Consider the following 23,070-nt stretch of genomic DNA (forward strand, 5'->3'; position numbering starts at 1 on the left):
AGCCCGAGAAACTCCCAAACTCACCAAGAATCTCCATCACCACCGGCATTCCCCCCACCGGGTCTGCTACGTACAGCAGCAAGTCATTTGCATACAGCGACACTTGGTGCTCCTCCCCACCCCGCACCAGACCCCTCCACCTCCCCGACTCCCTAAGAGCCATGGCAAGAGGCTCAATTGCCAACGCAAAAAACAAGGGGGACGGGGCACCCTTGCCTTGTCCCACGGTGGAGCCTGAACTACTCGGACCTCCTCCCATTTGTCGCTACACTCGCCATCAGGGCCTCGTACAGCAACCTCACCCATTTAATAAACCCCATCCCAAACCCGAACCTCTCTAACACCTCCCACAAGTACCCCCACTCAACCCGATCAAAGGCCTTCTCCGCATCCAATGCCACCACAATCTCCGCCTCTCCTTCTGCCGCCGGCATCACTATCACATTTAGCAGCCTTCGCACGTTAGTGTTCAGCTGCCTCCCCTTCACAAAACCCGTCTGATCTTCGTGTATCACCCCCGGCACACTGCTGAATGGCCTATATGATCCACACTGCAAGGGGTCCTTATCTCGCTTCAGGATCAGGGCAATCAGCGCCCGTGACATCGTCGGGGGCAAAGCTTCCCCCTCCCATGCCTCGTAAAAGGTCCGAACCAACAGGGGGCCCAGCAGGTCCGCACCTCCCCCATCTCCAGATCCACCCAATGCGGAGCATGGTCCGAAATCGCAATAGCCGAATATTCGGCCTCCTCCACCCTCGGGACCAGTCCCCTACTCAGGACAAAGAAATCAATACGGGAACAAACCCTGTGCACATGGGAGAAAAAAAGAGTACTCCCGAGCCCTCGGCCTCCCAAACCTCCAGGGGTCCACTCCTCCCATCTGGTCCATAAACCCCCTCAACACCTTGGCCGCCGCCGGCCTCCTGCCTGTCCTTGAACTAGAACGATCCAGTAGGGGATCCAGCACCGTATTGAAGTCCCCCCGCCCATGATCAGGCCCCTCCACCTCCAGGCCAGGGATGCGGCCCAACATACGCCTCATGAAACCAGCATCATCCCAATTTGGGGTGTACACATTAACCAACACCACCCTCTCCCCCTGCAGCTTACCGCTCACCATCACATATCTGCAGCCACTATCAGCCACAACCTCAGACGCCTCAAACGCCACCCTCTTCCCCACCAGGATCACCACCCCCCGGTTCTTCGAGTCGAGCCCTGAATGGAAAACCTGCCCCACCCACCCCTTCCTCAGACGGACATGGTCCGCCACCTTCAGGTGGGTCTCCTGGAGCATGGCCACATCCGCCTTCAGCCCCTTCAGATGCGAAAACACCCGGGCCCGCTTAACCGGCCCATTCAACCCCCTCACATTCCTCGTGATCAGCCGGATCAGGGGGCACCCCCCCCCCCCCCTCCCCCCCCCTCTCCCCCGTCGACTAGCCATGGCCCATCGACTGCTCGTTCCTGGCCAGCACCCATTCGGCCAGTTTCCCACGGCGATAGAACCTCACCCCGACCCACACCAGCTCCTCCCTGGCCAATCCAGCAGCAACCCGGTATTCCCCCCGCCCCCAAGGCTAGGACCCCTCCTAGCCGCGACGCTCCCTCCATAGTACTCCCGTGAGTCTGCTGGCCCCGGCAGTCCCCGCCCTAACTCCGACCCCTCCCGTTATGAGGTCACCCCCCCGCATCAGCTCCTTGGCACCGCTTCAGCGTGGGAAAACTGATCTGATATCCACGCCCCTTGCCACCAGCTCCACCCCCCTCGTCCCGCAGCGCGGGAAACCAGAGGAAAGCCCGCGCTTTCACACTACCCCATCCCACCCTCCCAACGCAGCTCCCAAACAGCAGTCCCAACCCATCCACCAACCCTGTACAAACAAAAACAGATCAACCACAAACCCTAATACCCCCCTTGAGACACAAAACCATAACCAACATAATTCGAAAGCGAGAGAGACACAAAAAAAAACAGAATAATCAGCAACTGCATAAACAGTGATACAGAAAAAAAAACCTCCCACAGCCCCCAATCTCTAGTTCGAGTCCAACTTTTCAGCCTGCACAAAGGCCCACGCCTCCTCCGGGGACTCAAAATAGCAATGCCGGTCCTTGTAGGTGACCCACAGGCGCGCAGGCGGCAGCATGCCGAACTTCACCTGCTTTCCGTGGAGCACCGCCTTCGTCCGGTTGAACCCAGCCCTCCTCTTAACCACCTCCGCATTCCAGTCCTGGTAGACACGCACTACCGAATTCTCCCACTTGCTGCTCCTCACCTTGGCCCATCGCAGCACACACTCCCGGTCACTGAACCGATGGAACCGCACCAGCACCGCCCGCTGGGTTTCATTCGCCTTAGGCCGCCAGTACTCTGTGGGCCCCCTCCTGCTCCAGGGGCAGATGGAAGGATCCTGCCCCCACCAGCGAGTTCAGCATCACGGCCACATAGGCCGGCAGGTCCGACCCCTCCAGCCCCTCCTCGAGGCCCAGGATCCGCAAGTTCTTCCTCCTTGATCGAAACTCCATCTCCTCGAAACGATCCTGCCACTTTTTATGAAGCGCCTCGTGCATCTCCACCTTCCCCACGAAGGCCGAAACCTCATCCTCGCGCTCAGAGGCCTGCCACTGCAACTCGGGTATCGCTGCACCCTGAGTTGCCTGGGTCTCCAGCAGCTTACTAGTCGTCACCTTCAGGGATTCCAACAACTCCCCTTTCAGCTCTGTAAAATAGTGCAGAAGGGCCGCCTGCTGCTCCTCCGCCCACTGCCTCCACTCCTCAGGGGCTCCACCGGCTTCCATTTTGTCCACCTTCCCCTGCTTTTCCAGGGGAGCTGCTGCCGTTTTTCGCCTCACCCCACTCCGACTCCGCGCCATAAATCCCGGGGGGTTTTGCTCCAGACCCCTTTACCCACCGGGAATCGTCGAATCAGCGCCGTTTGGGGCCCTTAAAAGAGCCCACAAGTCCTATTAAAGCGGGAGCTGCCGAACGTGCGGCTTAGCTCCGCATAGCTGCAACCGGAAGTTCGTAATTTTGTATTTTTGAATGCTCGTAAACTCTTAAAAAATTGCAGTGCTGTCCTTAAAAACAAAAAATGCAATGTGGGAAAGGCTGATGCGCTTTTTTTTGGTACCCAATTCTTTTTTCCAATTAAGGGGCAATTTAGCATGGCCAATCCACCTCCCCATCATATCTTTTTGGATTGTGGGGAGTGAGATCCGCACAGACACAGGGATAATGTGCAAAATCCACACAGACAGTGACCCGAGATTGGGATCGAACCCGGATCTTCGGCACTGTGCGGCAGCAGTGCTGACCACGGTACCACCATGCCGCCCAGGGAAAGGCCGGTGCAGATTACAAAATCTCCATTTATATCTGATTAGGAAGTGGGATAGACAGGTGAGGCTCGATGGTCCGATCTCTCTCTACAAGCTCTTCGGGTGTTTCAGTTGTGAAAATGCATGCTTTTCTTTTACTGTTTTTATTTTAATCACTTGCCCTAATATTTCAGGATTATACAAGCCACATTGTGAAACAGTTACAGGACAGTATTGAGATTTGTGAGCTTCTTTACTCAAAACGGGTATGTCAGGTTTATTCTGTCAAACCATTGCAAAACTCAGCATGTCTCTTTTCCTGAAATAATATCAATAAATGTTATTTTCCAGTTTGATGCAGAAAGCTCAAAATTGGAGAATGATAAACAGAAAGAAGAAATTGAAGAATTAAAAGATCTTCTGAAAGAACAGGTGGAGGATGCAAAACACTTCAAAACGGAGAATGAGATACAGAGAAAGGAAATCCAAGAACTAGAAAAACTGAGAGAAAGAATTGAAGAATTGAAAGAGAGACGAGAAATTGAAGAGTTTGAGTTCTTGGAAAAAGAAGCCGAGAAAGAAGAAAAGGTGCATAAAATATCTGGATTGAATTTTGAAAATATTTAGCCTGCAGCACCGCAACAGATCAGTAAAGCCGAGTAACGAAGGCTAGGTTAATTTTACATAATTAAAAAAAAAGAAAGGATGGCACGGTGGTAATTGATCCATTTTAACCTACTTTGTGCAGACTTTCCTCACTTATGCTTTGCCCAGCTGGAGTGCACAGTGCAGGTTGCCTAATTCACCATCCTTTAATTGAAATAGACAAACCATTAGGCAGGTTCTGTTGAAATGTGTAATGCTCCCTTCTTTACTTCTGTGTGCTCCACCTCGGTGATTATTTACATCCCTATTATAACTGAGAAAAATAGAATCTGTTTTCTGTTTAATTTCTGGCCTTTTTTAAACCTAGATCCTGAATTTTCAACTTTAAAAGGAACATAATTTGGAGTGATGACTACCAACAGTGCTTTGTGTATAAAGCACCTTTATCTTAGTCAAACATTCCAGGAAGTTTTCAATAAAATGTGACGCTGAGCTACAGTAGGTGATATTGGGGCGGGTGACCAAAGGCTTAGTCCAACAAGTATGTTTTGAGGAATTACCTCAACAGGAAAGGGAAATGGTGAGCTTTAGGGATGGAATTCAGCCTTTTGGGCTGAGGCAGCAGGAGAGACAGCCACCAAATGGTAGTGATTTAAAATTGGAATGAATGCACAAGATGCCAGAATTGGCGGAGTGCTGGGATACTGTTATGTTGTTGGGCTGTTGCAGATTAGAGTGATAAAGCGGCAAGATCATGAAGGAATTTAAAAATAAGCATTTGAATTTTTGATCTGTTGCATTGTCAAACTGGTACCAAATAAGTTACAAAACATGGAGGATGAATGAATGGGATGTGGTGTGATTTATAATGTAGGCATCGGAGATTATGCTGGGTTAAAATTTATGCAGGGCCGAAGATGGGATGCTGACCAGAGGAGCATCAGAATAATCGAGGCTGAGGTATCCGAGATATGATAATCCTCATTAGTGTCACAAAGTAGGCTTGCATTAACACTGCAATGAAGTTACTGTGAAAATCCCTGGTTTAGCACAGGGCTAAATAGCTGGCTTTTAAAGCAGACCGAGGCAGGCCAGTAGCGCGGGTTCAATTCCCGTACCAGCCTCCCGAACAGGCGCCGGAATGTGGCAACTGGGGGCTTTTCACAGTAACTTCATTTGAAGCCTATTTGTGACAATAAGCAATTTTATTTCCTTTTCATTTCATCTTCATTTCAAATCCACTAGACGCCACACTCCGGCACCTGTTCAAGTACACTGAGGAAGAATTCAGAATGTCCAATTAGAGAGATGGTGGTGAGGTTGTGCCGGATGCCATTTGAATGCATATAGCTCCTGCCACGTTTTCAGACTGTCACGTAAGAGTGAAATTGTAGAGGCATGAGAAATAACAGATTGATTTACAACCATCAATTTTTTTTTTAAATTTAGAGTACCCAATTACATATTTTTTCAATTAAGGGACAATTTAGCGTGGCCAATCCACCTAACCTGCACATCTTTGGGTTCTGGGGTTGAAAACCACACAGACACAGGGAGAATGTGCAGACAGTGACCCAAGGCCGGGATCGAACCCAGGTCCTCGGCGCTGTAGGCAGCTGTGCTAACTACTATGCCACCGTGCTGCCCATACAACGATCAATTCTAATATAATCTCATTTCCTGGGTTGCTTGCAGGCACAACAAAAGCATGAAAATGCGAGGTTAAGGGAGCTGATTCACAATTCTGAGATAATCAACCAGGAACTTGAGGTAAGTGATTTTGTATTTAAATGTTCTGGTTTAAGTGAACATTAAAGAGAGGTACATTTTATTTGCAATAATTTAGTTAAGAAAAGGACATTCTCTACTGATCACATAGAATAATAAATTATTATCTTAATACAAACAGTTCTTTTGAGCATAGGAACATGGAACACTTGAGATTTCTCTGCCAGGGCTCAATGCCATCTGTTTTTCGAAAAATAGCATTTTTATTTAGTAAAAGTGAATCTTTAATCATGGAAAGTGAAATTAGTCCTTGAAGAACTTGCAGGTCGTAGTGTTCCCATATATCTGCTGCCCTGGTTCTTTTAGGTGGTAGAGGTCACAGGATTGGAACGAGCTGTTAAAGGAACATTGAGTTTCTGTAGTACATCTTGCAGATAACATTCACAGCTGCCACTTCAACAGAGAGAGTGAACGGTTAAGGTGGTTTCAGGCACCGAGAAACACCCTGTTAAACGTGCCCAAAACCATGTTTTCCCCCATTAGATCGCACCATCTCTTGTTGGAGATGGTCATTGCCTGGCACTTTGGCGTGAATGTAATGTAACCACTTGTCAGCCCAAACCTGAATATTATCCGGGTCTTGCTGCATTTGGACAGGGATCACTACAATATTTGAAGAGTTGCAAATGGAGCTGAATGTTGTGAAATTATCAGCGAATGTCTCACTTCTGACCTTTTTAATGGGAGGAAGTTAATTGATCGAGCAGCTGGAAATGGTTGGACCCAGGCCACTACCCTAGGGGACTGTTGCGATGATGCCCTGAAACTGAGATGATTGACCTTCAACAACTAACCATCTTCCTTTGTGCGAGGTCTGACTCCAACCAGTGTAGAGTTTCCCCCCTGATTCCCATATTGATGCTAGTTTTTCTAGGGTTCTTTGATGCCACACATGGCCAAATGTGCCCTTGATGTCAAGGACCGTCATTCTCCCCTCGCCTCTGGAGTTCGGCTCTCTTGTCTATGTTTAAACCAAGGCTGTGATGTGGTCAGGAGTTCACAGGTCTTGGGCGGAAAGTGTTGCTCGTTTTACTGGAGTGTGATTAACACGCCTCCGTTTAAAGGCCGTGTGCTTAACACTACTATGGCTCTGTATGTGTAATTATGCTCGGAGTCGCCAGGTGCCGTATTGAGACACCGTCACAAGTATATCAAGGTCAGGTTCAAAGTAATAAATCCATACACCGATTAGTAAGTCCAAACGATTGGTGTTTATTATAACAAATATAATAAATACACATACATACGCTAAAGAGACTAACTTACTTCTAATACTAAACAACTAAATACTTATCTAGACAGGAACAGGCAAGGTCAGGGAGCAAGGCCTTCGTCCCGTTCTTGGTCTGTAACTTTCTGATGGGCAAAGTTGTCAAGGGCTAGCAAGGTCTGGATCATGTAGCGATCGTTGTGTTGGCACTTACAGTTTGATGGCTGATGCTCAACGGCCGGTGATGAAACTGGAGTCAGGATGCGATGCAACAGATCTGGGCCGGAGTCTGGAAGCAACAGTTGGAGCAAACAGATCTGGGAGCAACAGCAGATCTGGGCCGGAGCAAAACAGACCGAACCATGTGCGGGACCTACTCTTATAGGTCCCAGGAGGTTCAGGCCCCCTTGGGGCGGCTCCCTCATCGATTGGGTCTTTCCCAATCGATATCTTTCGAACTCCCCAATCCGAGGGTCGTTCCTCAATGGGTGGGGCGGTCCCTATGGCTCTTTGTGTTGGTTGCTTTGGCGCCATTCTGTCTGGGCGTCTATGGAAAAGTATCCATCGATACTTAAATGTTTCTATTGTCTGGATCTGGATCACCTCATTACTATGCAGATCTGTTTCCCATTTGCACCTTTGGCTGGAACGCTGCACCTGGCTTGAAACTGGTTTCTGTATGTGCAAAATGCAAAACAGTCTTCTGCAAGCTGTGTCCTCACTATGACTGTTTTTCCCTGTGTTCCTTGTGGTTCTCCATTTTGTAGCCCAGTGTCCATCTTAGATGGCTACAAAAGCAAGCTGAGCGTCAGTGAGCAAGTTATTGCTAAGCAACTGCAGCTTTATATCACTGTTGATAGCTTGTTCCATCACTTTCATTGGGAATGATTTATCATTGGGAATAGAGGCAGTAATTGGCAGAGTTTGATTTGTCCTGCTTTTTTTGTACAGGACATAGCTGGTAGATTTTTCACATTGCTGTGTGGATGCCAATGTTGTAACTGTACTGGAACAGCTTGGTTAGTGGCACGGCAAGTTCTTGAACACAAGTCATATTGCTGGAATATTATCAGAAGCTAGCTTTTGCAGTATCCAGTGCCTTCAACTGTTTCTTGAATTCACATGGAGTACACTTCGGCCTGTAGGTCAATTTTTTTTCTTACTTTCTAAACTTCATTCTAAGATTAAAAACTGGTGGCAGTAGAGAGGGCATAAGCCTGTAATTGGCACTCCCAAAATGTTGCACAATTTGTTTTAATTTAATTGACTCAGCAATTTGCCTTTTATATAGAAATAAAAACAGAAAATGCTCGAAATACTTAGCATATTAGGCCACATCTGTGGAGAGAAATGGTTAACATTTCAGGTCTCTGATCTTTCATGAAAACTGGGAGAAGTTAGAGATGTAGATTTTGAGGAAGGAGTGGGTGGGGCAAGCACATGATGTTTGGTCCAAAGAAAATGGTGATGGGACAAAAGAAACCAAAGCTGTACCGAAAGCAAGTATGCTGTTGACGGCAAGCAAAAATACGAGAAGGCAAAACGTGCAAAGGCAAGGGGACCAAATGGGCAGTCTGTGATCTGAAATTATTGAACTCCATGTGGAGCCTTGAAGCCTGCAAATACTTAGTTGAAAGACAAGGTGTTGATCCTCAAGCTTCACCAGAATAATGCAGTATGCCAAGGACCGATGGCATTATAAGAACATAGAACATACAGTACAGAAGGAGGCCATTCAGCCCATCGAGTCTGCACCGACCCACTTAATCCCTCACCTCCACCATATCCCCGTAACCCAATAACCCCTCCTAAACTTTTTGGTCACTAAGGGCAATTTATCATGGCCAATCCACCTAACCTGCACATTTTTGGAGTGTGGGAGGAAACCGGAGCACCCGGAGGAACCCACGCAGACACGGGGGAGAACGTGCTGACTAGCACAGACAGTGACCCAACAGGGAATCGAACCTGGGATCCTGACGCTGTGAAGCCACAGTACTAACCACTATGCTACCATGCTGCCCAAGTATTTGTAGCCCATTGGCATTTAAGAGGCAACCACATTGCTGTGGGTCTGGAGTCACATGTAGGCCAGACCAGGTAAGGACGCAGATTTCCTTCCCTCAAGGACATTAGTGAACCAGATGGTTTTTTATCGACAATGGTTTCATGGTCATCATGAGACCTATAATTCCAGATTTTTACTGAATTTAAATTTCACCATCTCCAGTGGTGGGGTTTGAACCTAGGTTCCTGGAACATTACTCTTCATCTCTGGTTTCCTGGCCCAGCGACAATACCAGTACGGTGCCGCCTCCCCAAGGAGAATTAAAATTCTGCACAGTGAAGTGTTCAGGATAGAAGATTGGCTGACGGACAGAGGACCGAGTAAGATAAATGGATCTTTTTCTGGATGGCAAGATGTGACTAGTGGGGTTCGGTCCTTGGGGCCCCAGCTATTTACAAGCTATATAAATGCCTTGGATACAGGGATGGAAGGTTCTATAGCCAAATTTGCACACCACAAAAGTAGGTGGGACAGTAAGTTGCAATGAGGAAATACAAATTTTACAAATGGATATAGATAGGTTAGGAGGGTGGGCCAAAATGTGGCCAATGAATGTGGATAAGTGTGAGGTCATGCATTTTGGTCATAAAAAAGGAGAGGCAACGTGTTACCTAATCTGGATTTGGGGTGCTCTGCAGCTGAGGGATCTGGGGGTCCTCATTCATGAGTCACAGAAAATTAGCATGCAGGTAATAAAGAAAGAGAATGGAATGTTGGCATTTATAGCCAGAGGAATAGAGTATAAAGGTAAAGTAGTGTTGTTGCAACTGTACAATGTATTGGTGAGAGTCACCTGGGTATTGGCATGGTTTTGGTCCCCTTATTTGAGGAAAGATGTCGTGGCATTGGGGGCAGTTGAGAGGAGGTTAACTAGGTTGATTCCAGAGAGGAAGGGTTTGTCTTATGAAGAGAGATTGAACAGTTTAGGCTCATACTTTGTAGAATTTAGAAGAATGAGGAGACCAAATTGAGGTATACAAGATGATGAAAGGTATGGATAAAGTAGACATGGAGCAAATGCTTCTTGAGGGGGTATTCTAGAACAACAGGTAAGAGGTAATAAATTTAAAAGAGTGGAGGAGAAACTACTTCTCCCAAAGGGTTGTGAATCTGTGGAATTCGTTACCTCAGAGTGCGATGGACACTGGGACAGCGAGTAAATTTGAGGAGAGAAGACAGATTTTTAATTGGTAATGGTTTGGGTAGGACAGTGGAGTTAGGCCAGGATGAGATCAGCTGTGATTGAATGGCAGAGTAGACTTGATGGGCCAAATGGCCTAATTCTGCTCCTATATCTTATGAACATATGAACTTCGAGCCAAGCTGTCAAAAAAAAAGGTGTTGGTTTTCTTTTCAGGAAAAAGTACAAGAGAAGCTGACGTGGAGGCTGCAAGGCATTCAACCTGGTGTGTTTAACCACAGAACTCCACCCTGCATGTTTAGAGAGGGAAAGGTGTTCTAGTGAATTGGGTAGGACCAAGTAGCTCTATAAAGAACTTCAGCAAAAGAATGCCAAGGAGGTGTCTGGTGGGTTGTGATGTGTGACCATTAGTAACACCTATACTTTGAGCAGGTGGTCATATTGGTAGGAATATATCATACACCTGATCTATAATTTGTGTAGTCAGAATCAGAAAAAAAGAGCTGTCTTCAGTAAAAAAAAATATACAGTCAGAAGGTTAAGCTGGGCTAAGTCTGTTGCATTGAGTTAAAGGTAGAAGCTTGTTTTGTTTTGAATGCTTATTTTGTTTGCCCAGTGTACCAATTTAGTCATTATTTTAAGTTTTTACAGTAAATGTTGTTGGTGTTTCAAATTAATCTTGGGAGTCCTGCCACTTATTTGCTGACCCTTGGTTCATCCATGCATTACATTCATCAAATGATTATCGTCTGTCAAGCTAGATCCTAAATAACATAACACCTTGTCCAGTATTCTCAGTGCTGGGATCATAACATTGAGAGGACACTGATGTTGATATCTGGCCTCTCATTTAATATTCAGATCACCCGCAAGCAGCATTGATTGTATGTCTCCAGTGCTTTGAAGTACCCCAGTTCATTGTGCATGTTTCAGTCTGGTACAGTAAGGCAAGGATAACCATGGCAGAATTCAGCTTGGTTTCAGTTTTGACTTTGCGACTTTCAAATACCTGCTTCCTCAGGTGGCTAAAGGCTACACTGGATATCAGGTGATGTTGGATTACATCATCAACATCAGACTTCTGTGAAAGATGACTTCCAAGGTAGTAGAAGTGTTCTATGTTTTCCAGGCATTCCTCATGAATCCTAATCAGCGGGGTTGGGGCATGTGCCTTTGGAACTTCCTGATGGAGGAGGCTGGTCTTCTGCATGTTGGAGTGCACGTCCCATCTTCTTATGTACCTCAGTAAATACATTGACGATTCTCTGGAGATTAACTGTAGCACCATCAGCACATTGGAGGTCAATGAATGACAATGGATGGTCTTGGTCTTGAATTGGAATCATCTGAGATTAAATAGTTTATCATCCATTCGATAATAAGCTGCACTCAAGTGAGAAGCTTGTCTCTAATCAGACAGAGCATGGCAGAAAGGAGGATTGAAAGAAGATTTGTAATGATGACACAACTTTTAAAATTTCTGTCTTAACCCCAGAAGGGTGTAAAATGGATCTATCGTTAAGGACCACTGCTTGTATACCATCTCCGCTCATGTTGCACAATGAAGCAGACAAAGGATGGTAATAGAGTCATAGATGTTTACAGCATTGATACAGGCCCAGCTGGTCCATGCTGCCCAGTTTCTATCACTAATCTAGTCCCACTTCCTGCATTTGGCCCATATCTCTCTATAGCCACTCTAGTAAGAAGTCCTACAACACCAGGTTAAAGTCCAACAGGTTTGTTTCAAACACTAGCTTTTGGAGCACTGCTCCTTCCTCTGGTGAATAGCACCATTCAACTGAGGAAGGAGCAGTGCTCCGAAAGCTAGTGTTTGAAACAAACCTGTTGGACTTTAACCTGGTGTTGTAAGACGTCTTACTGCGCTCACCCCAGTCCAATGCTGGCATCTCCACATCATGTATACCCACCCTGCCCATGTAGCTGTCTGACTGCTTTTTAAAAAACATTTTTTATTGAAATTTTTTGAAAAATGTATAGCAACAGAACAATAATAAACACCCCCCGGCACCCGTAACAACGCATATAACGAACCCCCCCAAATCCAATAAACAACAAAATAAATTAACAATAATTAAATTAACATAAACAATACCCCCCTGAAGCCCCTCGTGTTCTAGACTCCTCTACCTTTGGGAAAAGATGTCGACTATCTACCTTATTGATGCCCCTCATTATTGTATAGACCTCTGTAAGATCACCTCTAAGCCTACACTCCAGGGAAAAAAGTCCCAGCCTAGCCAGCCTCTCCTTATTACTCTGACCATCAAATCCTGATAGCATCCTCGTAAATCTCTTCTGCACTCTTTCTTGTTTAATGAATTTTCAAGGACATTGTATTTCAGAATCCTGTGGAGTGCATCAGGATTTACAGTGATTAGCTAGTTAAGAATGCAACCTGGTGAGTGCACCACCATGCTGGATAATGGTAGGCTTTAGAGGAGGGTGGTGTGGTCAACCATATCAAGGCTGCAAATAAGTGGAGAAGGACAATAAGGAATAGTTTACCTTTGTCACTCACCAGGATGTACCGTATATACTCGCGTATCATGCAACTTTTGAAGACCTAAATTGTAACCTAAATTTGGGGGGTCGCATGATACGAGAGATACAAAATTCGCGGGTGTTTTACTTGCTGTTTTTTCCGACGAGGAAGGAAATCTATAGAACATGTGGGAACCTGCACTTTTTATTGTTAATGACACTCTACCTGCTGGTTAAACAAATACAGCTTAGTAAACAGAATAAGGATTGCACTACTGATAAATCAAGACATTCATTTAATCCTTCCAGTTTGGTAATGTATATGTAAGTCCGCTTACTCGATTCATAAAGCAAATAACGCAACTCATAGTTAAGCAGATGCAGTAAAAGGCAATCATGATCTAAGGGGGCATTGTTCAGGTGCTGACTACTATTATTAAAGTTATCCAAATAAAATGTCTGATTATTGCTAGCTAGCGACTGTAACTCTAACAGTAAGAACATATATGCTGTTTACTACCGGATGCCTGTTTCGCTGTGTTTAAAAGATTCAAAGGCTGCGTCCTGCTGTCATTGATAATGTGTTATGTTAAATCCAATAGTATCTGCTGAACATGGTTTTTTGCTTTGACTTCGGTTTTTTTTTTTGCATTGACTAGAGTGCATCCAATTGCAGCCCCTTGCCCCTCCCCAAGGCTCACTATATAATACGATATCATCTTATCGAACCTGGACCTGTGCATTTTTTTTGAACTGTAGGGTTGAAGCCTATGCCCACGCTCTCTCTGACCATGGGGGGCAACGTGCACATCTGTTACTTTGTGGTCATTGTTAATGGTCCGCGTCCATGCTTACACGAAAATGTCCCCCTGAATCATAAGAATTCTCCGAGACACCGTTCGGCCCATCGTACTCGTGCCTCCTCTTTGCAATTTCAACCCTGGAGAAAAGATGATACTTTCACAGTTTTTGAAATCTGCGCGTTTCCATAATAAATACATTTTAAAAAATGTACAACTGACCATCATAGGGTGTATATAATTCTTCGTTACATTATTCAATACATGGCCGTCTTTTTCCGATACAGAATTCGCGGGTGTTTTACTTGCTGTTTTTTCTGATGGGAAGGTGTTCAGCCACTTGACGTTTCCATTCATAAAAACATGAATGGAAACGTCAAGTGGCTGAACATCTTCCCATCAGAATGCTGTGGTCAAAACCTGAAGAGTAGTATTCCTGATCATATGGGTAGTTTATTCAATACATGGCCGTCTTTTTCCGATACAGAATTCGCGGGTGTTTTACTTGCCGTTTTTATGAATGGAAACGTCAAGTGGCAGAATGACGCTAGTAAAGACAGCTGGAAAGCCGTTCGATTCGCGAACAGCTTTCACAACAGAATCCACTCTGCCGAATCCACAGACAATGATACCATTTGGAAGTTTTAGTTTGGGCATTAATTTCCAAAAAAGTGACTCGCATGATACATGAGATATAGCATAGAATCATGTTTTGGGGACGAAAATTTAGGGATCGCATGATACGCGAGTATATACGGTAATTTGTAAATTTGACGAAGCATTTTCAACAGTGTGGCAGAGCGAAAACTCAATTGTAATTTAAATGAATTCAGGAAAAGATGAACGTGAATTTGCGAGGCTACAAAATATTCAACTACTTTGTAAAGAAAAGAGAGTTTAGCGAGAGGTTTGTAGATCTCAGAAGTGCCAGATTATATCAAGGAGACATGAATGGCAATTTTAATTTCTTAACAGGCAGAACTGAAGACTAAAACTCAGAGGTTAAAAGAACAGGAACAGAATCTCCTCCATCTTCAACAACAGTTGGAACAACTTAAAGACGTATCGGATGGCAAGGTGAATCTTGAGATGTTAACAGTACAGGTAAGAGTATTGATTTGTGGTATCAAAATGTACATTTTTTGATCTGTTGCGTCTTTGCAACATTCTTTGGTCAAAGAAGATAGAAGAATTTTAGCTACTTGCATTGAGCTTTGTGAAGAATCATGAAATGAAAGTTTTTAATTTATAACTGTTTTTCAAAGATCATGGAGTGATTCTTTTGTATGTAATTTCTTTAGATTATAAAGAAAATAGATTTATTATTCACTTTTGTTTCTGCTGACTTCTATTCTAGATCAAGCAGTTGCAGCAATCAATGAATGATGCAGAAGTTGTAACTCGCGATGCAAAGAAAGAATCTTCCATTTTCAGAAGTGAAAATCTGGAGCTTAAGGAAGAAATGGTAATAATAACTCTGTGTAACTTCACTTATTGCTTGTATAGCAATCCACATTAGAGTAATCAATGCTATTCATTTACATTGGACTTGCTCCACATCGCACCTTTTTGGGAGAGTTCCAAATTTTATCAGTGGACAAAGCAAGAACGAGTAGACAGTCTATGCCTATGGGATGTCCGGATGGACATAAGATGTTGCTTAGATGTTATCTTCTGCCTGGCTCAAACAATTTGAACTCTGCCACAATATCAAGATGGTACGTAGTGACCTAAGGGAAGCAAAATGCGACAGGGAGTTAGAAAAGGACTCTGTCATATAGAAAACGCAAGGAGAATGGGTGGGAGGGAGGGAAAAAAAAGTAAAGGGTAAGGATTAAATGTGTAAAGGAATGAGGAAATGAAAGGGCATAAGAGGATAAATATTGGGAGCAGAGAAACAAGGAACGTGGTGAAACGAAACTGCAAGGATGAATAAGAAGAAGGTGCTCGCACAAATTGAGGGGAAAGGAAAATTAAAGGAGTCTGGGCAATGAGTGCAAGTGAAAATAACAAAAATCCAACAGTACCTGAAAAGTCACATTACCATGTGATAAATGTGTGAAAAATTCTTGTACACAAAATTGTGGTTACTCTAGGTGTTACTGAATACCACAGAAGATTATTGGATGTGATTCCCATCGAGTGAGAGGTAATTGTTGCATTATGTTGTAATGCTGGGAAGGTGCTGATTGGTTATCTAAACTACTGACTAAACCACACTGAAAATCTAAAATAGATGTTATTACCAGATTCATTTTGGGAAAAGACAAATAAATAGTTCAGTGGACTTTCAACATCGGGCTGTACCATAAACCCACAAAGCCGTTGTTAGAGGACATTGACCTCAGAGTCTTATTGATCCATTGGGTTTGAGTCAATAATCTAAATGCAGATTGAATAATTTTAAATATACTTGTGTGTTCCATTTGTGGAATGCCCATTTCAAAGGGGCAAGCAACATCAAAATATCTCGGACCTATCCCAGATATGATGCTATGAAAAACAAGTCAACAAAAACGAAGCTCCCTTGGCTACAGATCTAAAGAGAATAAGCCTTTTGGTTGCCTTTGTGTGTATTCATGCTGATCCAAAAGTGGGAGAACTGTGAAGCAATTTTGTAAAGAATTGTATTGGCCATTTGTCATATGCTTGGTGCACAACTTTTACTACCATCATAAATGCAAATTCCTTTAGGTTAAAAGGGTTTGAGAAATGCTTTTCATTGGGCAAAATAGACAAAAAGATGACTGAATTCATTGCAGTTGTGTGCCAAAGAGCTGGAAAATCTAAATTGCTGACCGTTTTACTTCTAAGCTATTTGAAGAACGTTGAGCTGTTGAAAATATTGTTCTAAGGATGTTTATTTTCAACTTTCTTATGTGAACTGGAGGAAAAAATGAGGGTGAGCTATCAACGGATGGAGAAAGATGTGCAATTGTACAGCAACCAGCTAGATACTGAGCGGTCCCGCTACAAAGAAATGCAGTGTGATTTGCAGAAAGAATTAAATTCTACTTTCAATGAAAATACCAAGCTAATGTCACTTATGGATGGAAAAGTCCCTCACGGTACTGTTACTGTAATATGCTATTTCACATTTAAGGACCACATTATGCAATGTCATTGATTATCATTAGCCTATATTTGAATGCAGTTTAGGTAACTAGATTTTTTTTTTGGTTTAGTTCATAGCTCTATGTTTCATTGAAAAAAATAAGCAATGTCAAAAGTGGAATTGTAGGACGGAGCAGTGGTTAGCACTGCTGCCTCACGGCAGTCACTGTCCATGTGGAGTTTGCACATTTTCCCCGGGTCTGTGTGGGTCTCACCCCCCACAACACACAAAGTTGTGCAGGGTAGGTGAATTGGCCTGGCTAAATTGCCCCTTAATTGGGGAAAAAAAAGAATTGGGTACTTCAAATTTTTTTTTTTAAAAAGTAAAATGCAATTTTACACATTTTCCATTTTGCACTTCCCAAATTCCTATCTCGAAAATATGGTTCGACCTTTGTACTGGTAGTTTTTTTCTTTCTCTCATTGCCTCAGAGCTAACTGGAAGAGAAAACGTACTATCTGGTTCCCTTTGTGTTACGGAAATTATGGCAATTTTTCTTATAATCAACAAGTTTGCTTGTATTTCAGAGAATGAGACGACTAAAAGTCAAATTCTATTTGCACATCAAATCTGCTTCTATATGATCCATTAATCATATGAATATAGCTTGTTAGCCCTTGTATAGGATTAATGCCAAACAAAAAAATGGAGGATGATTTGACCTCCCTGATATTGCTTGTGTGAAGCCAGCTTGACTCGGTTATCAAGTCGATTTCAGTGGGCCAGCAGTCCTGTGCAAAGCAAACATGGGCCTTTTTCAATATTTAAATTGGGATCCTACGCCATTGTTAAGACCCCACATCATGTTTGTGTACCAAAAGGCAGGCAAGCCCATTCATGCTCTTCGGCATTAGGTTTGCAGTTGGTGTAGTTAGGTTTAAAAGAGTTGTTGCAAGACCTTCAAATGTGTAGATATAAATTTATGGGAGCCGAAGATACTGGAACTAATTACTCCTAAAGTAATACAAATGGGCCCACTGTTGGCCTGCTCACTTCCCCAACAAACTCCCATCCTGGCTTGGCCCGACAAAATAACTGCCTCTTGAGTGCTGAAAATTGGTTGGCCCTGAATTGGGTCTTTAAAGTGAGCAGTGAGCTTGTGCTGCCTGATGACATTGGTCGCCTGAATATTCCTCCCTGACCACCCATATTTTTTATTCAAGTAGTCAGCTGGATTTTAATTTTCTTTTGTCATTCAAGGTAGTCTATTTTCTATTCTCTTGTGTGCATTCTTGGCTGAGTCTGTGATGTGTCCTAGTGAGCACAGCTATTGCACTGCCCAAAGCAGGTGTGAAATACATTTGGGTTTGGTACATATGAAACCAAAAGCTTGATGTGCTGGCCTGTTGGCTGTACTAGCGTTGCTATAAAAATAAGATTTCACAGCCCTTGTTGCACAATACCAATATTACTGAGCTGGTGCACAATAAAACTGAAAACTCTGTTACCTTCGCTGTTGGACTTCCCCAAAGGTAAGTTGTGCAGCTTAAAACTTGGGAAGTTCATTTAAAAGGAATCAGTATGGTGGTCTCATTACTGAAGAACCTGTTATTAAATGGATCGTGAAACATTTTGCTAATTGGCTGTTTGTAATTTGCTTGATCAGTTTGAAACCATCATTGCAAAAAACAAACTTGATCATCTTTTGCAAATATCATGCCCTTGCTCTGACTAATGTTGCACGGTCTTTGATGAACTTCCTTCAATATAAGTTGGAATGTTGCAATTTTCCCAACGGAAGGGCAATTTGGGAGCTAAACGTGCAAGAATGCTCCCTCTTCAGCTCTGTTCCTCTCCATTAGAGGTTTGGAGAGCCCCAATCTGGCAAGCGTCTCTTTATTGCTGCCACTCGAAAGGAATTAAAAATATTCTTTTGATAAAGTGTATGAATGCACTATACCTATTAGAAGGAAGAGTCTGTTTGCTTTGGCACTCAAATTCTTTACAATTATTATAAAATGGATTCACTAAAGGTCTTTCATGTCTGTTGATAAGAACAAGTAGGCTAAACATTTTCATCATGGAAAATCGTGTCAAGCCTTTCAGGGCAGTGCAAGATAAACTGGAAAAAATAATTAAACCAAAAAAAGGGGCAATGAATTTTTCAAAAATCACACCCTTGTAATATTAGAATGAAATCCACACCATTTTGTTCCACTTAAACCACCAACTCATCAAAAAATGTTTTTTAAAAAAAAAGAGTTTTATGTACTTCCTCGATGTTTGAGCTTCTCTTCTTCTCAATAATAATCCATATTATTCAAGAGAAGTAAAGCATGAGCCATTATTTACTAGAGTATTTCTGAAGTTTGCAAATGCTGATTTGGAGAGTTGATGCAGTCCAATATTGACTGTCACCAAATCTTGAAATTTAAAAAAAAATGTTATGCCAGTTTTGGAGAATCTGCAAACTCTTAACAGTATAGGCAGAGGAGTTGAAAGGTCTTGGGGAATGGACAATGGTGCTTCCAAATTTTCTGTTTATTTCCATGCAGAGTAACTTTAAATGTTTTTTCAGCACCCATGCCTGAATGGTATCTTTAAAGGAGGAACCTTGTGAACAGCTTGAGTGATAACCTTTGCGATTGCATGGAACAGCTCGGGAGAAACAGAGTATGGGAATTATAAAGACTGTACTCTGAACACCGATTCACTGGATTCTCGTGATCAAAACGTCACTAGAAATTCCCTTCACTTGCTTCCTTCCTGCCTCCACCACCAGTCTTCCCCCAATTCAGGATTAGCATTAGCACTATCTGGATATTAAGTTGTTCAGTAAAGGTGAAATATTAAAACCAAAAGTAAAAATAAAAACCATCTGCAACTAGATTAAGCCATAATCAAAATTTTCAGGAGGTTCGGCAGGGAGGGGGTGATACTTATTGATAGATGATATGTTATCCATTTTGATGGGGAAAAAGTCAATTGCTAATGTTGAAAATCAAGCAGATGAGAATTTTAGCTGTTTTTGTCCTTGTACATTGAAACTGTCAATTAGCATTTTAATGCTACCTTCAATTTATAATCTTAGATTTATTGGAACGTGTTCATTTGGAAAAGGATATTTTTGATCTTAAACAACGGTTGGAAAAAGCACAGCAAGAAAAGAGTAGCCTGCAGGAAGAGGCATCCCTTTTGTCTCAATATAAATCACTGCCTGAAAAAGTCGACGAATTAACAAAACAGGTAATAATGGTACAATGAGTACTGTAGAGAATGCTTGATTTTTATGCCTCTATGTTACTAAGAACTTGTGCTGTATACACTTACCTACCACATGCCCAGAAGGTTCAAATAACTAAAGTTCAATTATTGTTATAGGCAAATTTGTGTCCCACTAATGGTAGGAAATTGCGGCAAAAGGGAGGGAGGAACTTATTCGCCTAATTGCTGTGCAGGGAGAAACAGTTAACAATTCAGGTCAGTATGACTGAAGTCATATGGACTCAACATTAACTCTGTTTCTCTCTCCACGGTGGCCTCTGGAAGTGAGTTTTTCCTGCATTTTAGCCCAATATCTGTCATTGGGGAAATGCTGGAATCCCTTAAGGAATTAACAACACACATTTAGAAAATCATAATACAATCAAGTAGAGCTGACATGGTTTTATGACAAGGGCATTGTGACAAATTTCAGATTATCTTTTTGAGAATCTAAAAAGCAGAGTGGCAGTTTATTTGGATTTCGAAAAGGCATTTGATAAATTGCCAGATAAAAGATAACAACTGAAATCACCTTCCAAGATGATACACAAGAACATATTATGGGGAGGGTTGGTGTTGCTTGAGATGGGGTGAAACGTTGAGTGATTTAAATAATTTGAATTTTTAAAATCAAGACTTGCCTGGGAGCCAAAGGAGGTCAACGAGCACAGAGTTTATGGGGAAATAGAGTTTTAGTACAATTTTGTAAGATTGTGAGGCAGAGATTTGGGTGACCTCCAGTTTAAAGAGGGGAAAATATACAAGATTAGCCAGCAGTGCATTGGAATAGTGATCTCGAGGTAAAGGAGGCGTCAATGATGGTCTTGGCAGCAGATGAGATGAGGACAAAGTTGAATAGCATTAGGTAGTTGGAATTGGGCGGTCTTGGTAATTGCATAATTGAGACTGGAAACAGATCTCTTGGTCAAATATGGCACACAAATTGAAAGTAGAATGGTTTAGTTTTAGATTTTGCCAGTGGTGGAGTTGGTAGCTAGGGAACAGGATTTGGAAGATCCAGAACCATGGCTTTTGGTCTTGCTAATATTTAATTGGAGGAAATAGTTGGATAACAAACTATTAATAATGATCAAGATTGGACTGAGTGTATTATAGCCAAGTTTACTGTTGATACGAAGATAGCTGGAAAAGCAAGTTGTGAGGAGAACATAAAGCATCTACAAAGGAATATAATAAGAAGTCTTGCAACACCAGGTTAAAGCCCAACAGGTTTGTTTCGATTCATTAACTTTCGGAGCGCAGCTCCTTCCTGACATTCACCTGAGGAAGGAGCTGCGCTCCGAAAGCTAGTGATTTGAAACAAATCTGTTGGACTTTAACCTGGTGTTGTAAGACTTCTTACTGTGCCCACCCCAGTCCAACGCCAGTATCTCCATATCACGTCAAAGGAACATAGATAAGCGGAGGAAAAAAGGCAGATGGGAATATGTGAGAACATGGGAGGTTGTCTACTTGGATAGGAAGAATAAGAAAGCAAAATATTATTTCAATGGAGCCTACAAAATGCTGTGGTACAGAGAAACCTGGGTACCTCCATAAATGAAACATAATGTTAGGAATATACAGTAAGTACTTCGGAAGGAAATTTAAATATTTGTTTTTATTGCAAAGGGGATTGAGTATAAAAGTAACAAAAGTCTGCAATTGTGGAGGGCATTGGTGTGACCACACAGTTTTGGCCTCCTTATTTAAGGATGGATATGCTAGCACTGGAGGCATTTCACAGAAGATTCACAAGACTAATTCTTGGGATCAAGAGATTGTCTTATGATGAAAAGCTGAGTACATTGGGACTATATTTATTGGAGTTCAGAAGAAAGACCCGGTAATTGCCGAGAGGATGTTTTCTCTGTGGGGGGGAATCCAGAGCTAAGAAACAAAGTTTCAGAAAAGGGGTCTGTCACTTAAGGCAGTAGAGGATTACATTCTTGGAGCGTTATGAATGGAATTCCTTACTCCAGAGAGCAGTGGAGGCTGAGTCATCGGAAAGCTGAGATGGATAGTTTTTTGGGGAGTTGGGAGTTATGGGGAACAGATGGGAAAGTGGAGTTGAAGCCTGTGGCCTGCTCCTGTTCCTATTTATTATGTTCTTGCCTTTATTGCCAATTCATATATTTATTCCCTCCTTGTTCCCTTTAATTTTTTATGGAACCTTCAAGCAATGTAATTTTTCCTCTTGTGAAAATTTGAGCACTGATAAAATTCTGACACGGTTTAGCATTGTTGCCCACCAAATAAAGGGTGCTTGCAATAATTTTCTTGTGCCGTTTACTTTTTCGAGTTTGCTTGCCATTGTTTTTATACTCTTGTGGTTTAATTAATGCCTATGTTGGTTATGGTTTTGATTATTTTATGCACTTTATGCACTTATTTTATGACAATTTTCAGAACCTGTTCATTTGTATGCATCTGTTAATAAAAGCTAAAATGTTTTCTGCACAGTTGAACCTGTTTAGATATCAGTGATTAGTTCTTTTAACATGCCCTTCTCTCTAGTCTGATTTTGAAATGGAGTGCAAATCAATGGGTGGATGGGTGAAAATTTGTTAGCGGTGCATGTAATAACTAGATTGCACTCATCTGCAATGTCAGATTACAAACCTTTTAATCTCGTCGGGCAGAAAAACTGGGCAAGTGTTACGTGACTTCTAGCCAATATAAATTGAGCATCATGAAATAATAAATTATACTTAAAATTAAGGTTTAGGTTATCATGGGGCAGCATGGTAGCATGGTGGTTAGCATAAATGCTTCACAGCTCCAGGGTCCCAGGTTCGATTCCCGTCTGGGTCACTGTCTGTGCGGAGTCTGCACGTCCTCCCCGTGTGTGCGTGGATTTCCTCCGGGTGCTCCGGTTTCCTCCCACAGTCCAAAGATGTGCGGGTTAGGTGGATTGGCCATGCTAAATTGCTCGTAGTGTCGTAAAAAGTAAGGTTGGGGGGGGGGGGTGTTGTTGGGTTACGGGTATAGGGTGGATACGTGGGTTTGAGTGGGGTGATCATGGCTCGGCACAACATCGAGGGCCGAAGGGCCTGTTCTGTGCTGTACTGCTCTATGTTCTATAACTTTGGCACATTTGTTGCGGAACAGCTATTTCCATTTAGATAATGCTTCTTAGTGTTAGAAAAGCAAATTAGCATATCATTGTGAGAGCAACAGTCAATTAAGTAGCAGAGTAGGTGACTAAATCCACAAAGAAAAGGTAAACTGAGGAGTCCCTTGAAGCTACAGACGTGTTGAGTGAAAGAGTTCAGGAGAAGTCTTGAAGCAAAGGCAAGGTGACTAAAATC

At 42.9% G+C, this 23,070-nt stretch overlaps 1 protein-coding gene across 7 annotated transcripts in view; it reads left to right on the forward strand.

Moving 5' to 3' along the window:
• Positions 1 to 23,070, forward strand: part of cenpe (centromere protein E) — a 187,293-nt gene that overhangs the window by 72,136 nt on the left and 92,087 nt on the right. For 6 of the 7 annotated variants that reach the window (XM_038804475.1, XM_038804476.1, XM_038804481.1 and 3 more), the window contains 7 exons: positions 3,517 to 3,588; positions 3,674 to 3,910; positions 5,624 to 5,698; positions 14,416 to 14,544; positions 14,798 to 14,905; positions 16,331 to 16,508; positions 19,587 to 19,741. In XM_038804475.1, coding sequence (XP_038660403.1) covers positions 3,517 to 3,588; positions 3,674 to 3,910; positions 5,624 to 5,698; positions 14,416 to 14,544; positions 14,798 to 14,905; positions 16,331 to 16,508; positions 19,587 to 19,741 — 954 coding nt within the window. The remainder of the gene's footprint in view (positions 1 to 3,516; positions 3,589 to 3,673; positions 3,911 to 5,623; positions 5,699 to 14,415; positions 14,545 to 14,797; positions 14,906 to 16,330; positions 16,509 to 19,586; positions 19,742 to 23,070) is intronic. The other variant, XM_038804478.1, reaches the window with a different exon arrangement.

Source organism: Scyliorhinus canicula, chromosome 8 (genome assembly GCF_902713615.1).
Source record: "Scyliorhinus canicula chromosome 8, sScyCan1.1, whole genome shotgun sequence".
NCBI classification, from domain to species: Eukaryota; Metazoa; Chordata; class Chondrichthyes; order Carcharhiniformes; family Scyliorhinidae; genus Scyliorhinus; species Scyliorhinus canicula.